This window comes from Lepisma saccharinum, chromosome 4 (genome assembly GCF_977018435.1).
Source record: "Lepisma saccharinum chromosome 4, izLepSacc3.1, whole genome shotgun sequence".
In the NCBI taxonomy this organism is placed as follows: domain Eukaryota; kingdom Metazoa; phylum Arthropoda; class Insecta; order Zygentoma; family Lepismatidae; genus Lepisma; species Lepisma saccharinum.
In genome coordinates this window covers 48,266,211-48,285,334 of record NC_139232.1, presented here as the reverse complement: position 1 = coordinate 48,285,334, position 19,124 = coordinate 48,266,211, and the positions used below count along the sequence as shown (strand labels likewise).

The 19,124-nt window shown below is 41.7% G+C and overlaps 1 protein-coding gene across 1 annotated transcript in view; it reads right to left on the bottom strand.

Moving 5' to 3' along the window:
* The window catches only part of l(2)05287 (WD repeat-containing protein l(2)05287), a 151,315-nt gene that overhangs the window by 31,612 nt on the left and 100,579 nt on the right, over positions 1-19,124 (bottom strand). Inside the window, exon 12 of the mRNA XM_083120484.1 lies at positions 4,982-5,167. Coding sequence (XP_082976610.1) covers positions 4,982-5,167 — 186 coding nt within the window. The remainder of the gene's footprint in view (positions 1-4,981; positions 5,168-19,124) is intronic.

Below are 19,124 nucleotides of genomic sequence, written 5' to 3'. Positions count from 1 at the left end.
ACCCGTATTGGTCTCTACCAATTACAGAACCACAAATCAAACATTGAAAGATATATTCAACTTTCATTACTCAACTAGTTGCGAGTTGTACGATAAATTGCACTTGATTTCGTTTTGTTTTGTTTTTACTGCAGTTATACCCATATATAGTCACGTGACAGCGAGAAAATTGAAATTACCATATTTCCTTAACCATTCATGGTTTTCAATGTACTAACAATTGAGTAAGATACTATACAAAGTTCAACTATTTTTTTACAGAAATGAATAATATTCTTGCTTCTTTATATATGTGTACTTGAACCAAATAATGAAAGCGTCACCAGTCAATTACTATGCACCATGAGGTTCAACACGAACTTTGCGTGACACATGCTTCACACGAATGCATGCATTTACCGACAATGTCAATTTGGTAGATCTACCTATATTGCGATGACATAAGCTCATGCAGAAATGTTTAGATAACAACAGCTTACCTTGTGAACCCAGGAAAAGATGCCAAGTAACAGTCCCTATGCGAACTGTTTGTGAATGATAATTTCATCATTTAACTTATGATCGCCATTCTCTATTATCTGCAAACATTCATCGTCCATTAGCAGTATCGAAACAATCCTCACTTTTCGTTCCGCAAACGTGTGACCGCCGAAAATCCACGGAAATGTTTTATTTCCTCTCTTCACCACAATGCTCTCTTCGCTACCATTTTTTCCAGCCAACTCCCACTTTTTTCCTCTTCTTCTACTCCTTCCCACCGTCTTTTTGTGTACAACACAATTATCTCGGATAACTTGTCAATTTACATATTTATATAATATCACAATACTTGCATATGTATGTGTCAAGGATCTTTTTCCAATAAATGTTTGAATAAACTTTCTATCTTTATTTAAGCGACAGCATGGAGAATATCACGCTGTAAGTTTTATAATTTATCGCCATCACTGCAATTGTCCATGCGTGCAGCTGCCATCACATCAAAATGTCCTTGTGCATAAGCAACAGCAAACATTTTGGCGGTAAATTTTATGACAATGTGATCTTCAACAAAAATAGATCAAAATTTGTTACAAAGGCGCTTATATAAGAATGACTTTGAGTTTAACTTCAATATAACATTCACGTAAAATGCGATTTAAGAATTTTACAATTTATCATAACTTTCAAATGGTGCCACCTAGTGTTATTATCTGGAATTGACGTGATTAAAATTATACTTTACTCTATCGTGAATTCTCTGAAATTCGTATTGTACAGGCTTATGAACATGCGTTGATTATCTAAATGTTCTCAACATTCATTACATTGTATTAACCTTATGATGTCATATGACAATAACCGTCATACTGGTGTCAGAGCACGATGTGATAACCACTCTGCCACGGGGTTGGCGTATGGATGTATGAGTGGATCAAAGGAAGGAAGGCCAAAAGGGCTAAATAATAAGCCCTAAACACTCACTAGGAACTGGTAAAATTAAGATGTTCGGGGTCATGAGCTGCAGAGGAAAGAAAGATGGTGAAAACAAAAGTGCAACTTCAACTTGCATAGTTGCCAAGTCCAGATCGAAGTTAGAGATGGTACAGAAAAACAAGGTTTTCTCACCAGGCTTGTCATAAAATGTGAGTGGTAGCGTTATGGATTTGGGGGTGGGGAACATTACTTTATGGCCTTGTTCAGGCCAGGGGGTGTAGGTGCAATCATGGTTGATATATAGGCCCTCTTACATCTTTTCCATACTGAGCTGTTGGTTGATTGGGCTAAAGGCTGGTTTACATTGGTCGACTGAGCGGGAGTGTTACTGGCCTGTCTGCTCCACTCGACCCTTCTATGGCGAGTAGCTGTTTACACACTTTCTACTCGACTCCAGCAAAGTGGGATAGTAGCTGCAGCTGTTTGGTGCTCTTTTTACAAAATGAACCCATCAACGTCGTCGTCGATTTAAAAAAAGAAAGTTCTGAAACGGTTCACACACTTTTATTTCATGAGAAATGAACACAATAATGAACAAGGACGTGTCTGGAAATAAAACTAATTTATTTGATTTTTCTATTTTCGATCATTCTTGGTTAAACGTAAATTCCTTATTTTTTTACTTCTCCTACGTCAAATACATGAAGTCTCATCTCTTCAACTTCATACACCCGTAGTTTATTTTGTTTGTTCCTATAATCGACACAAATTCCATGGACACTCACAGACTCCATACTGTCCTCAGAAAGCGTTTACTCGGTCGAGTCACTGTCCTCCGTGGACAGCCACTCGACTGTCCTGAGTACTGGCTCCAGTGCTCTCCCCAGTTGTTTACAAGGGAAGAGGAGCTCGCTTTACCCTACTCACTCCAGCTACTCTCCCGTCTACTCAACCAATGTAAACCGGCCTTAAGGGGTGGATGATCGCTATCTGGAAGCAGTCACTGAAGGAGATACTGTGGTAGTTGGCGAGAGCAGCAACAGTGAAATCCAGGTTTTGGGTAGAGAAGCAGTGGTTGTTGATTCTGAACTTGAGGGCTGTGAATGATTCCCCCAGGTAGAAACTACAGCAGATGTTGCAGATGGGGATGTAGGTGTAGTTGAATATGTGGCAGGTGCCTTGGAGGAGGACGGTGAATTTGCCAGTGGTAGTGTGGATTTGGAGGACATGGGAAGTGACAAGAATGGGGCATGTTTTGAACCTTTGTCGGTTGCGTTTGTGAGTGGGGGCATTTGAAAACAACTCTGGACTTCCCAGGAAAGATGTTTTTGGTTGGGAACACTGTGAAGGATGGAGAGCAGGGAACGTAGGAACAAGTACAGCCCACCGCTCAGGAGAAGATCCCTGACGGAAGTCAAGTGACGTAGCGGCAGGCGACTCCACTATTAGAGTTGGGGGAGTGCACCCTGGGTCAGAAACAAGCGATGTGGTCTCGCTGTAAGCTTCAAGGCTTCATTCACATCTACGCTCAAATCACTGTCCGCGCACGGTCAGGGGGTATCCACATTAGCGGTAAAGGTATGATCATCATCAATCTGGTGTTGATTTCTTGACAGAGTACACCGATTTTTATATATATATATATATATATATATATATATATATTTAAATAAAAGCCTGCCGATTGTACTAACTACAATCTTTAAGATATTTTCAACGACGGAATTGGCTGTTACAGTACTGGCGTTCGAAGCAAATGCCAAAGAGAAAAAGACAAAAAGAGTTGCGAAAGCGGAGAACATTTATTTGCACTTACAATGTGCAAAGCTACAAATGTCAACAATGGTAAACATTACTTTGTCGGTCTAGGTTTGACATAAAAATTCTCGGGATGATTGTTTCATATCGACACTGTTGATCATTTCTTTTATTCGAACGTTTCCGACATAACACGGCTAAATAATATACAACTACCATAACTCTTACAACACAACGAAAACCACGCAACATCCCTCAGAAACAATTAAACACCCGCGCAGAAGCATTTCCACAACGACAATGACCGCAGCGGAAAACCTCCTTCTACCCCTAAAATCTGTAAATAGACCGGTCCTCCCCTGTCCCTCTGCACGCCCTCTCCCCTCATTTGGAGATATTCTCGTGAGCGGTGAGCTGTACATGGGGGCTGGTTGCAGACTTCTTGGTGAGGGCCATGAGGCAGCTTGGGATATTTTTTTGGTGACCAGAGTGGTAGGGTATCCACAGGTGTAGGCGTAGGTTGTAGTTCTGTTGGGAGGTGGGTGAAGTATTGAGGCTATCTCCCCTGAGAGCCATGGAGAATAGGATGTATTTCTTGGGTGTTGAATTGATGGGAGCTGGAGAAGTAAGTATTCCATGTGGTTGGTGGGTTTGATTTGGATGGTGAAGTGGGTCCAGGTGACCTTCATAGAGCTGAAGTAGTTGGTCCAGGAAAGTGTATAGGAATGATTCTCAATTGCCTACGTATGTTTAAGACAGAGCATTTCATAATGTTTTTCAGGGTTAGGGTAATTTATTACTAGTAGACTACTGCACTTACCTTGGCCGAAAGTGGCCCCTGTTGAAATAGGAATTCAAAACAGTCTATTTTTACACCTACAACAAATGTTCAATGTGTGCACCCTGGGTGACAGGGCAGATGTCAACACAATATTCCAGTTCATGCCACACCCTTTACAAGATAGGTCTGTTGATAGTGTTTTACTGCTGCAGTAATGCAGCCTTTCAACATGTTGATATACGGCAGTGGTGGGACCAACACTTTGTCTTTTATGTAACCCCACAAAAATAAGTCACAAGGTGTGGATAATACGATCAAGAGACCTCAAATTCGATTTCAAATGGAGGCACAATGCAAATTATTAGGACCTCACTTTAACCTTTTGCATCCCGAGCACCTCGATCAAGATCCTACATGTAACCCCTTGCATCCCGAGTATCTCGATCGAGATCCTCTAGCATGCACGTAGTTTTTACGTTACAATGTGGCTATTTTTGACTGGATTTGCGATTTTCTTCTTTTCATTTTGGGGGTACAAGTCATGTTCTATTGATTATATGATAATAGTGCAATTATTTTCTTGTTCCTAACACTCCAGCAATTATTTCCATGTGTATTGTTACAATGTCTTGTACTTTTTGTCTGGGGGGGGGGAACCCCATTTTCTTTTCTTCAAAAATTTTGGAATTTTCCCTCCCCCCCTGCCCTCCATATATATATGCCGAATGTGCATAAATTTTATATATTCCGAATCTATGGTTCATTCCGATTAAAACGATATATCATTTATCTCTCTACGGCAATTAGCGTCCGCTACAGTCATTTTTATAAAACTCTGCATTTTGCTGAAAATCTGCTCGGGTGGCAAGGGGGTTACATGCAAAAGGCTCGGGTGGCTAAAGGTTAAACAATATATTTACACCTGGGCATCCTTATGAACATAAAGTGGACTTGAAAAAAAAAATCTCTATTTCTGAAACACATTATATTGTGGGACCACGAAAGCAAGAGTTTCGAACTTTTTACCTTTTTTATGTGATCCTTCCCTGGTATTCCAAGCTGTTGATGCACTGAATGTTGAGGAGCACTATCAACTGAAGATATCTGCTTTGCCATAAAAGCTGCAAATGCTGTTTTGGGCAGGTTGCTATTCCTGTAGTCAATTTGTCTTTTAGCAGATGCTTTAACACTCTCTCTTACAGTTAAAACTTTCTGGAAGAAAAAAAAATACAAGGTGCATTACAGGAGTGCTCCAAGCTGAAGCAGCAAAGTGTCATGAGATTTTTGTTGAGTGAAGGCGTAAAACCGATAGAAATTCATCGCCGCATGGCAGTTGAGTATGGTGGCAACTGTATGAGTCAATCACAAGTGTGTACGAGTGAGCTGAGAAGTTCAAACAGGACATAACCAGTGTTGAAGATTCTCCGCGTCCAGGTCGCTCTGTCACGGAAAGCAACATTGCTCAAGTGGAGGACTTGATATGGGAGAACCGGCGTATTCCTGTCAGTGAAATCACGAGGCACTTCCATACCCATAGCAGTGGTAATTGATATGCTGCTGTTGATACACTTACTGAGTCCCATTAAAGAACTGCAAAATATTTATACAAGCTAGTGTATACAAGAATTCCATTGAACTATGCCATATACATCTAATATTCATCCATCACATATGAGATCATGAGACTATTACAATACATAGATAGCAGTTAATCAAAATCAATTTTTCAACATAATACTGTCACAAAATTAATGAAAAGAACACATTTATCCAAAGGAAAAGTGTAGCTCAAAAATTATGCAGACCCTGTGAGATGCCTGGATATTGAACACCATCTGGTATCGGTGTTTAAATTCCAACCAATACCTTCAGATACTGATACTACAGTATAGGCTGGTATCTTCCCAATCCTACTTACAACTTTGGAAAAACTCTTGTATTAGTAGTCTAAACTTAAATTTAACCTCTTGCTGGTGCATTAGGTATGAGTTTTTATTATTATTATTATTATTACTAGAACAACACAAAATATCACATGACAGAAGATACTGTCTTTACACCCTGTGCTGTATGATTCAACAGCATATGAGCATATGTGTAGGTTACTTTTTTCTACTGGTGATGCAAAATAGTATTTTGTAGTGTCACAACTTTTAAAATGAAAATTGAGCTATAAACAATAGTGAATAAAATATTTCAAAATCTCGACTAAAATATACCTACATATACAGACAGCTGATGTTCTCACTTCTATATGAAACTGATTTTTTGTTACGTTTTATGATTTCGGTGGCAGCTACTCTCTTACTTAGCATGCTTCTGGATTTCTTTTGTCAAATGCACCTTGTTGTTTGCTTGCCTGTGTTCCTATCGTCTGCTGTTCCTTGGTTTTAACTGCTGTAGTAGGGGGATCCATGTAAGTCCAACCAGGGAAGACAAAACTAACTAGAAAAATCTATTCCAAACGCGAGAGGGGGAAGTAGGTAAAAGCACCTGCCAAACTACCCTGTTATATTTCATTTATATAGATTTGCTTGTATTGTTTAATATCGCTTGATGTGGTGTAGTTGTGATTCATGATTACTCTTACAATTCGTAACAAACAGTTTCGAAGTGGATCGAAGAAAACAGTGACTTTTCTTGCACATTCAACAATTCGAGCAAGTCAGATTGCTGCCATGTCGCAGTCTGTAACAAAGAAGATTTGACGTGAAGCAGATGTTATTAGTGAATACTATCCTGATTAATGTGTAAATTTGAGCTCATTACAATATTTGTTAAGGAAATAAATTTAAATTGAATGATGCAACATAAAGTTTCTGGTTTACAAACAAGTTAACCAAATAATGTGACGTGATGAATACTTTCCAGACATGTTCAGTTTGCTAATATATTAGTACATGGATGGCTATTTTTTTTTCATTCTGAAACATTCCATAATTTGAAAACATATCTCCTCCGTGGCCATGCAGTCTAAGGCAGTGTGCTTTGGGATCTGACTGCAGGATGGCATGGGTTCAGTTTCTGGGTTCTCGGCCTGTGTATAGGGCAAATGGCAACCCAACCTTCATGAGGAAAGTGGGGAGCTACGAGTGAGTAACATAACCCAGTTCTGGATATTTCCTATAATGGCTGGGGGTTCGACATGCTGACCACAGGTCACCCCATTACTGGTTGAATATCTCCAATCTTCTAGGTAGGATTGTGTGAGGGAGACTGACAGTTGGGAGATACGCCAAACCCCATACAGGCTGTAGAGGGATGGGTTGTTATTATTATTATTACAGTGGCACCCCGATTTTATATTCCTTGATTTTACATTCTCCCGCATTACACATTCAATCTTGATGGTTCCAATATAGCAAAATGTTATAAAAATTTCCTCAATTTTACATTTTCCTGCATTTTAGATTTGGAGCTTGGTCCCCTGAAAAACGTAAAATCGAGGTTCCACTGTATCTCTACTTACTTTGCCAGCAATGTTACTATAGACAATATAAATTACAATTTCACTTATGTTTTTTGCGAGTATAATAAGTTTTCTTCAATTACGACGTTTCGAGAGATAACTTCTCTCTTCTTCAGGTTTCGGTGTTTTATAAGCAATTCATAAAGTCATAGCTTCATCAAAATATTTCTTCCATAGTCATCAGGATTAAGGGTTAGGTGAAATACGAGTAGGGAAAAAGTATAGGAAGATCGATTATGCACTGAAAATTTACATACTTTAAAGCCATCATTTACCAAAGTTAAAACCTATAATACAAACTTATTTGTCCTCCTGTATGAATTTTTAAAAACTGTAAAAACCTTTAAAATTCTAAAAACTGTTCACTATTTCACAGTCAAGTTGTCTGCAACGAGCTTCCCTTGCGAATGTGGAAGCAGTCGAACCGGCCGTCTTTTGTTGATCATTTCTCCTCCTTCCCCTCCTGATTACGTCCTATCTAGTTCAAAATCTTGCTCTTTCGAAGCCTTGTGCAAAACTTCTGGGGTGACGTGAAATCCAAGGCTGTTATATTCTTATCCCATTTTTTAAAAGTAGACACAAAAAGACAGTTCTAAATCCTCTTTTGAGGCTCGAATCATCATTTGAGGCTCGTCGTAGCCTTTTATGATGTATATTTTGAGGGCACAGAGTTGGCAACACTGTGGGCCCTTACTGTAGCCTTTTATGAGGGGGGTCCATTGCCCCCCTGTTTACATCTGGCAACACCGCCGTAGATCCTTTGACAGTGTTGTTAACCTACTGGGTTTTTCACTGTAAACTTTCATCAAAGGGCCTGAGGGGTCCATGTACTCTTTATGTCTGGCAACACTGTTGTGGGCCTAGTGTTGGCGACCTGTGGGCCCTTACTGTAGCCTTTTATGAGGGGGACCTATTGTCCCCTTTTTATATTTGGCAACTCTATTGGATGTTCCTCCTTTGAGGCTTGGGTTTTGCCAACCCATCCGAAGAAAATTCCACTATATGATCTTTCACTGGCTAAGCTAACCTACAAATAGGAATTGGCAACACTGACAAAACTCAAATTATCATTTGAGGCTCGAATCATCATTTGAGGCTCGAATCATCATTTGAGGCTTGAAATCATCATTTGATGCTCGTCGGTGTTGCTAACCCACTCTACAAAAATTCCACTATATGATCTTTCACAGGCTAAGCTAACCTACAAATAGGAGTTGGCAGCACTGACTTATAAACCCACTGGGTCCTTTTGGCATGTTCTTTCATGATGTGTTGCTAGGCTATTGGGCATCTTGGCGTATACAATGTATATATTTTGAGGGGGGGGGGGTTATGGCTTTTTATGCTGTACAAATACTGGGAGCTTGACAGTGACAACCAACAGAGTAGGTAAACCTACATCCAGGAACTGGCAACACTAGTTTCTGACAGTGAATTTGAAATAAAATATTAAACAAAATACATGAGTAAGCACTGTGGGTACAAATAGTACCAGTGTTGTGCCCCCAACTCCAACTGGGCAACTGGGGGAAATAATTGTACAACAATTTGTACCTAATTGTACAATACTTGTACCTAATTGTACAACATACATATACACAGACATAAAAGAGAGAGCCTTCCCGCAACTTACTTCATGTACAATTTATATGATTTTACAACTGTGAAAAGAAAGCATATGTGTTCTGTATGCACACATTTATTCTTATTTTTCGAAGTTGAATGAAAGCACATGTTTTTACGTTCTCGTAATACTAACCTTGCTCCACTGATTTTAAATTGCTTCCATCCGCTTTTTTTTTTCTGTGTTATTTCCGTATGCACGCAACATTCGCTTTCAATAGTATAATGAAACACAGAAGGAATGTTAGTATAGCAGGCTCCGAGTTTACAATTTATTAAATTAAACAATAATTTATGTAAGAATATACTTGTACTTACCGAACACAAAATAATAAAAGCACATGTGAATGTTTGCGTGTGTTCATGTTATATGACGACTGAGTAAAAAAATAATGTTGACTCCCCGAAAGATAAAGTTCCTAGTTCGACATCAGATGCATGCAAATTTTATGTTTTGCTCTCGAAAACTATCAGCGCCATCTATTAGCAAACAATAGAAATAAAAAGTAGGTCAAACTTTTTCAACACCCAAACATTTTGAATGTCTTTGCTTAGTAATACGATCTAGCTGAAGACGTTTAAAAGAGTACTCTTAGTCGACGAAGCTAATTGCTAGGGCCCTTATATTACTAAAATATTCTTTAATTTGCATATTTCTCATACCGCCATATGTTGTTCTAGTTGACTTCTTCCAAAAAAATGCTAATTAGCGAGAGTTAATTAAGCAAGGCAAGTAAAAGAAGCAAAATAGAACAACATATGTGCCGGCGTGAGAATATGTAAAAAAATCGATTCAGAGGTGGATCGAATTAAAATTGGGGGATATTTTGCATTTTTTCCCTATAATGTACAAAACATTTACCGTACATAATCCTTTCCATTTACAACAGTATAAAATAAGAGGAATGTGTGACAATATCCATATTAATTAGGAAGGTATGTTGTATGCTAGGTTAGCTAATTGTGTCTTCTACAGCTTCACTGTATAGAGGGAAGATGGAAAAAGAGAGCTCTACGGAAACTGACGCTCTTAACAATATTGTACGCCCGTGAAAATTATATATAAATAAGACTTAAGCGTATTATCTGCTTTCATATCAGATTTTGCCAACCTGTAAGCTGTAGTGTTTAGGTGACAAGCGACCTGCTCAAATATGATACTGTTGACAATATTGTACGCCCGTGAAAATTATATATAAATAAGACTTAAGCGTATTATCTGCTTTCATATCAGATTTTGCCAACCTGTAAGCTGTAGTGTTTAGGTGACAAGCGACCTGCTCAAATATGATACTGTTGACAATATTGTACGCCCGTGAAAATTATATATAAATAAGACTTAAGCGTATTATCTGCTTTCATATCAGATTTTGCCAACCTGTAAGCTGTAGTGTTTAGGTGACAAACGACCTGCTCAAATATGATACTGTTGACAATATTGTACGCCTGTGAAAATTATATATAAATAAGACTTAAGCGTATTATCTGCTTTCATATCAGATTTTGCCAACCTGTAAGCTGTAGTGTGTAGCAACAAGTTATTACGTAATATAATGATGTCATATCAGTCATGTTGTTTTCTGATTGGCTTAGTGTCTCGAGTAAAAAACAGAGATTTTGATTGGCTAATAATTTATACGTGGTGTTTTCTGATTGGTTTAAGTAAGCAAGATTTCTACTGACTCTCTAAATCTATATAAGCCGGAGCACAGCGCTGATTTCTCACCTTTGCTGGATTGGCAGAGGAACCCACATGCCGGGGGATAGAACCTGAACAGGCTCCACCAAAGTATAGGAGACTAGAAGCATATAATTTGGCGGAAAAACCCAAGTAAGGTCATAGAGAATATTTCAAAAATAATTTTTTTTTTAAAAAAAAAGTTAACAATTATATTTTGCATTGCACAGCATTGGGTATTAAATAACATACCCCCAAAAAATCTCTGCATTATGCGTTCTGTAAAAAATTGCCCTACGTGCCAAACTGCTGTGTCAAGTAAAAATTTTCAAAGGCACTGTCGTACTTGTGTGCCGGGAAAGCGAATATGTGCGACCAAACTGTGCTCTAAGTGTGGAAAAAATATTACTATTGCCAACTTCAAGCGACACCAGCTTACTTGCAAGAGCACTGGAACATCTCTACCGCAACCTTCCAAGCGAAAGGTAGAAGTAACCTCCCTCGATGCATCGCCACCTGCCAAACGCGTCAAGCTGGCGAAGAAAGCAGACCGGTTTGCGTTTGAGCATTTATTAGAAGACTTTGACATAACATCAGACAGCTTCTGCGATGTGCGTAGTTTTCTGGAGAGCGAGCGAGCTAAGATAATATCCATCCTCAACGATGCATTGGCCACACACTCCACTAAATTCTATGCTGTGCTATGCTGCAAGTATAAGAAACCGTCTGATGAAATATATAAATTCTTCCATGCCACAAAAGCAAAAACACTGCATCAGGCAGATGTCACTGACCTCGACAGCATCTACGACAAGTTTGTCGAGGAGCTTGTGGCAAAGCACGAGGAGCATCAGGCTGAAGGCTCAGGCGGTTTGCTGTGTGGCGACCCCCACGAACTTTGTCTGACACTTAACAAGTTCCTGCCACTGGCAGGGTCTAGCTATATTGCCCTGCCACCCGAGGTTGAAGCAAGGAAAGCTGTTCTCAATATTCAGAACAAAGACACCAAATGCTTCCTCTGGTCGGTGCTGGCAGCATTGCACCCTATACCTTGGGAAAACAGTCCACGCCGTGTTGCACACTACAAGCAGTATGAGTCGGAACTGGAGGATGCAATGGCCGGGATTGCCTACCCTGTAGAAGTCTCGCATATTCGCAAGTTTGAGGTTCGTGCTCGTGACTTGTTGGGCCTGCAATTAGCCATCAATGTTTACGGTCTCACCGAGGCAAACATCGTCTACCCTATTCGGGTAAGTGATGTAGATGATGATAGTGCACAGCAAATTGACCTTCTTCTTATCAAGAATAACACCTGCCACCATTATACGCTTATTCGCTCTCTTTCCAGACTTGTTTCAAATCAGAAAAATAGACATGATGGTCACATCGTGGTGTGTTGCAGGTGCCTGTCCACTTTCGACAACCAAAACCATTATAAATTCAAACACTCTCGAGGACCCAACATTGCTGCTGAGAAGCTAGCTCGCCACATGCTCTACTGTGGTACCAACAAGCCTGCACGAACTATCCTGCCCGAACCTGGTGCAGTAGAGTGTTTTCGCATGCACAGTGCTATGGTGAAGCATCCTGCCTATATTGTAGCAGACTTCGAGGCCTTTCTTCAACCTCTGTCTAACTGCCATCCCAACCCCGAAACATCCTCTACTATTCCTTTCCAAATCCACGAGGCCTCGAGTTACTCCTATGTTGTGGTGTGGCGAGACCAACATATTGCCTCCGAGCCCTATGTGTATCGCGGTCCCGACCCGGTCAAACACTTCCTGGAGAGAATGCAACAGGAAGGCATCAAGATAGGGAAGGTGCTGTTGGCCCCCAAGCCCATGCTGCCTCTGTCTCCGGAAGACAAGCATCAGCACGAAATGGCTCTAAATTGTCCTGTTTGCAACTCAGTCTTCAATGACGATAACAAAAAGGTCCACCACCATGACCATTATGGGACCGGAAGCTACATTGGCCCGTGGTGCAACAGGTGTAACTTGAGAGCCAGGGACCCGCGCTTCATACCGGTCTTTTTTCACAATGGCTCGGGATATGATTTCCATCACTTGGTCACACATCTAGGGTACGACAATGCAAGAATCAATGTCCTGGCACAAAACGAGGAGCGTTATATTAGCGTCAGCAAGTGGGTGCCGATCCCCGACTCAAAAAGCAGGAGCATCGAGCTTCGGTTCCTCGACTCTCTGAGGTTCCTCCAGGCAAGCCTGGATGCTCTTGCTGGGAAGCTCAGAGACGACCAACTAGCCATTACCACATCAAGTTTCCCGAACTTAGATGTCGCACTCATCAGACGTAAAGGGGTCTACCCCTACGAATACGTCACCGACCCTTCCAAGTTCGAAGAAGAGTTGCTGCCTCCCCAGGATAAGTTCTACAGCCAGCTGAGAGGTTCAGGTATTACCGACGAGGAGTACAAGCATGCTCAGTCTATGTGGGTCAAGTTGGGTTGCCGAACTTTTGGTGATTACCACGATGCATACCTGAAGCTTGATGTGACGCTTCTTGCCGATGTGTTCCAGGCGTTTCGGGCGACTGCGATAAACATTTACAACCTGGACCCTGTATATTTTTACAGCCTTCCTGGACTGGCATGGTCGGCCATGCTCCTGCTGACTAAAATTAAACTTTCACTTATCTCCGATATTGATATTATGCTTTTCATCGAGAGAGCTATCCGGGGCGGCATGGTCCAAGTGTCGCAATGCTTCGCACACGCCAACAATCACCACATGGCCACTGGTTACGACCCCTCCCAACCATCAAGCTACATCATGTACACTGATGTGAATAATCTTTACGGGCACTCCATGATGCAGCCACTCCCAACAGGACAGTTTGAGTGGGTTGGTCCTTTATACCACGACATCGAAAAAGAGTGCGACGAGTTTGGGTTTTTTGCCGAGGTGGACCTTGACTTCCCCGAGAAGCTGCAGGATACATTCTGTGACCTTTCGCCTGCTCCGGAATTCAAGTGTCCACCTGGCTCGGATCAACCGAAGCTCGTCATGGACTTGGAGCCCAAAAAGCGTTATGTGCTACACTACCGGAACCTCCAGTGGTTAATGCAGCAAGGGGTCTCGGTCAAAGCAGTTTACCGCGTGCTCTTGTTCAGGCAGTCTCCATGGTTGAAGCCGTACATCGAACTGAACACCAAACATCGCACTGCTGCCACTTCGGAACTTGATCGCGATTTTTTCAAATTAATGAACAATGCGGTATTTGGGAAGACCATGGAGAATGTGCGAAATCGCGTTGATGTGAGGTTGGTGACGAAGAGAAAACAGTGTCGTCGACTTGTTGCAAGCCCGCTGTTCAGGTCTCGAACAATTTACAACGAACAGATGTCTCTGATTCACATGAACCGGCGCGAGGTGCTACTCAACAAGCCCATCTATGTGGGAGCTGCAGTTTTGGATCTGAGCAAGTTGTGCATGTTCGAGACATATTACGACATACTACGTGCACACTACAACCACAATATCTCGCTCCTCTACACAGACACAGACAGCTTGGTGTACCATGTTCGCACGGCCGATGCGTATGGTGATATAGCCAAAGTTCCAGCTCTTGTCAAGCTCTTCGACACATCGGGCTATCCCCAGCTAAACCGGTATGGAATTCTGCCCCGGTACAAAAAAATACCCGGCAAACTCAAGGACGAGAAAGATGGGGATGTGATTGTGGAGTTTGCTGGACTTCGTGCCAAAGCCTATGCGATCCGGGCTGAGGGTTCTGTAACAAAAAAGGCAAAGGGTGTAAGCAGGCAAGTGGTTCGGGAGCACCTCAAGTTTGAGGATTACCTCGAGTGCCTCAGAACAAAATCGCCCATTCTACAAAAAGAGCATCGTATCGAAAGCGTCGATCATGTGCTTACAACTAATATTGTCAGGAAAGTTGCTCTGGATGCACACGACGACAAGAGGTGTATTCTTGAATGTGGGGTCCATACACTTCCGTGGGGCCACTATCGCCTCCAAACTAGTAAGGCCTGCCCAGAGTGTAACAAAAAGTAATAGGCAATGCGAAAAGAAAAAAAAAACAATTTTAATTTACTTCCACTTCCTCGATTACATGCATGCATGGCACAGCAAAATTAAACTTCTGGAAACTGCTAATTGCAATTTGTACTTATATATATAAAATTCCACATTTCTTATTGTGTGCTATTTTTTTTTTTTATTTATTTAAAACTGTTCAGTCACTCTTTCATTCTTGACGTCATACACAAATGTTTTCTCTGCAATAAGAATGACACTGCACAGAGTATCTGCAGGCAAGGCGTCGTGGAACTCGCATACAATCTTGATGTTGGTACGATCGTTAACAACCACCTGTTTTCTTTTAGATGTGTTGATGACAAACATGGGTCTGCGAGCTATGAACTCGTTGGGGTTGTAGTACACGTCCACATTGGCGGAGGTCACTCTCTTGTAAGCTGTGTACGCCTCGTAAAGTTTCAGATAATCGTTGTTCGTAATGTTTAAGTTATAATTCTCGCGTGGAAAAACTTCATTCCTTCCATTTTTGAGGTAAACATTCTTAATTTTGCAATTATCAAACTGGCTAGAATCTTTCTCTTGGTTATTATCTTTCCCCGTCTGGAAGAGCACGACCGCAAACTCAGGCATATCGTACCGGATGCTGTTGAACTGCGTAGTAACATCAAATTCAAAATGGCTGCCGGAAGCAGGTTTCTGCACACACTGGTAACCGTAAAATTGGATGGGTACTTGGGGGTTCTTCAAAATGTCGGCTTTGTACTTGAGACCGTAGTTAGATTCGTATTCCACCACAGGCATGCGCAGCTCCATGAACTGGATGACGCACTTGGCTGCGTCGGGTAGTGTGTTGGCAAGTGCTGCACCGTCTGCACCCAAGGTGCTGTAACGCATCAGCACATCGTTGTCGTTGGCGCTTCTGCGAAAAGTGACGCGCAAGCCACCCTTCCACATAATCTCCGTGTAGTCGGAGAAGAAGCCTGGAAGCAAGCGCATGGGAAACAGTACTGTGTGGCTTCGAGTTTTGATTTTTGTATCTGCTTCGAATCCCCCTGCCTGGTAGTATGCTGCATCGGTCTTGGAGAGTTTCAGTGTTCCCACAGCTGTAGAAGTAATCCCAGGGTAGTCAACCCTATCGATGACGGTGCCATGCTTTCTAACTTCCACTTGCGAGAACAGATGCGGCACAAAATTGTCCACAAGTCTTAAATTTGCATTGGCGTGGAATGCTTCGCCGTTGTCTCTCTTCACCACATCAAACTTGATATACAAATCAGCTCTGTGAGGGTGAATGAACCCATCCCCAACGTCCACATCGTATTCGATCTCCCTGTTCGGCTCGTTCAAATTGGCGAACGTGCGGCGATTGGGTGGGAAAGATTGCAACTCGTAACTTTCGATTTGCTCCATGATTGTTATTTATTATACGTTAATCTCCACGACGGCGGTGGTAGTAGCTCCGGCAAAATTCACCACCTCATTTTTTTCGTTTGTCACTGCCAATTCTATGTTGTCTATGCGATTACGAGATATAGGGAAGTATATCGGTGGTGAGGGTGTGTAGATAATCGGTTCCATGAATTCAGAGTTTGGTTTGAACGTAGCGATGATACCTGTTTGCTTGTGGCTGCCTGGGATACCATCCGAGGATTTGGTGATCATGCCTTCTGCCACATTGCAATGTATGTTCAGAGTCTCGATGGCTAGAAATTTAGGAATGTTGGCACCGATGTGCTTGATGCCAGGTTCGAGCTTTGTGTTGTTCTCGAATCCCAGAAGCTCTCCAACAGTGCCTAGGTCTACTGTTTCCGTAGCAGACACAATTTCAACTCTGTGAGTTACAGAATTTTGAGATAGCAGTACATTTCTTGGCAATTGGGCTTGCAAGGTAGACAGATTGTACTGTCCTGGCGTGATAACTATTTTTTCATTTCCAACAGTAATTTTGTTATTGTGCTCCGTGACATTGGGTATTAGGTACATGCTGTAGAATGCACGAAGAGCAATAGATTTAGGATAGATGATGTCGTCATGCAACGCGAGTTTCAAGACCGAAGTCTCGCTGGTGAGATGGAACACTCCCATGGTGTTTTAGGTACCACAATGCTTTCTGAAAATGTTCCACCGACGGGTTATTTATTTTAGACATGTATGCGAGAACGGAAAGGCATAGGTGGCCGCAGTTAACATCGGTGAAACCCTGGATGCGTTTGTCATTGTAGTAGAGGTTGGCAACACTGAGATACTTCACCAACCTGGCAGGCGGTGTGCCACCGAACGAATCGAAAACAAATGCATTGTTATCGTCAATTTTGAGGTAGCATATCCAATGTGTACCAGGATTTTTGTAACTGTCCAGGTTGACCACGCCATACTCCTTTTTCTTCACAGCAGAGGGTAGAGAATCGGACATGAAAACACCCCTGAAGTTCCTTATTCCCAACGGTTCGATCAGAGATTCAATATCGAAGTTGGACAGGGCTTCTTCTTTTTTTATATTTCTTCAAAGCATCGAGGTTGCTTTTTTGCTTTTTGGTCACACCTTTCCCCTTCTTCTCCATAGCCAGGTTGTGACGTTTCTGTTCTTCCAGCTCGGCCTTGTTCTTCTTTGCATCGATGACGGTTTTGGCGATAGCGGCACTGCCTCCAGCCAAGCTGCCCACTGCACCCAAAGCTGCCAAGATGGCCGGAATGCTGAATATGAAACCTCCAATCTTCTGCTGCTTCCGCGAATGCTGCAACTTTTTCAATTGTGGAGTGCTGAGCAGCAATTTCATTCCGTGTCCTTTGGACAAGCATGAACGTTTCTTCTCGAGTTGTTTTTTGGTGAGTAACCCATCGAGGGCACCCAGCGTTTTCAGATTCGAATATGGTATCTGGTACACGACGCCCTTGGGCTTCATGATGTATTTTTTTTTTTACGATATGTTATTTTATATATGTTCCGAGATTTTTTGTTTCCCTCTCGTATAATTTTTTTACGGCATATTATTTATATATACTACGCAACCGTTAAACAAATTCTATTATGTGCTTTGTTTTCTTACCAAGAAGTTCTTTTGTCCCCTTGTACACGATTCGAGTTTTACTCTCGATTAAAATAGATAGCTTCTCGTCGGATAACATGCTAGCGTATCGATCTGGTAAAAATAGACTGTATTGTCCATTGAGCAACAGACGTACTTTGGGACCATACTGGGTTGCAACAATTGAACCGGAAGTTATTGCGTAAGGTTTGTCCACTTCCAATTCCTGAATTTTTATATATTCGACTGACAAATTTAGCATTTCTTTTAATGCCTGGACGTCACTAATTTTTTCACTCATATCGAAGAAATATTTTTTTTGGTCTCGTAGATTTTTTTACAGTATGTTATTTATAGAAAAAAGTTTCGGCATTGCCTAATGCGATGAGGTGATCGATGATCCTACTGGTTTCTGCATTTGAAGCGTACCAGTCGTCTGTATATCGTCTCCTCTCCTGTCTCCACTCGTGAAGTTCGTCCATCTTATCAGTCAATTTTTCATCAGCAGCCCGAAAAAGAGCATAGGGAGAAGAAGAAGATTTCACACCGCTTATTTTTCTCAGATGATCCAGAAGTAGCATTTCACAGGGCAAGCGAAATTGTGGTGTTATTTTAACTAAATCAATAAGCTTTTTAACATCCTCGTGACTATCGTCGAAGGTAAATATAAATATTTTGCATAACACTTCAGTTGGTAAGTCTGTTATATGCGTAGACATTTTTTTTTGCTAAATTTTTCTCTCTGTAATCCGTGTGTTATTTAATTACAGCCCCCACCCCAATTTTCGTTTTGTGTTCATGGCAATGGTCGTACCCAATGCTGCAACCCGTTCACCCAGCGAGGCGTCTCTGCTAACAAGTCTCCCGAACGCGGCATGCTCCAACATTCTGTCTGCATCGTGACGCGCGTCGAGATCAGTGTGAGTATTGTAAGCAATGTCGTGATCCTTGCATGCTGCGTCCAATGGGTTCACTCCCTTGTCTCCTCTCTCCAGTCGTCGTTCGAGTTTGGTACCCGGTCCGCAGTACTGGTAACCTGGCAGGTGCATCTCGAAGGGTAGCTTGTTGATCATGTCGTTCACGAGACCTCGACCCTCGGCCACATTCCAGAATTTGGGAGGCAGGGTGTTGATGATTTTGATAAGGTAACCTATACCTTTGTTGTCGTTGACAATGAAGTTGCTAAGCTTGGTGCTAATCATGTCCATGATGCCCACCTTCTCGTTGTGAAAGTTGCGATTACCTGCATTCTCTTCACCTGCGATAACCAGCAATCGATCTACAAGCTTTCTTACGTCGTCTACCCAAACAAACTCTTTAGGTAGGGTATTGTAGAGTTTGACACCGCTGCCAG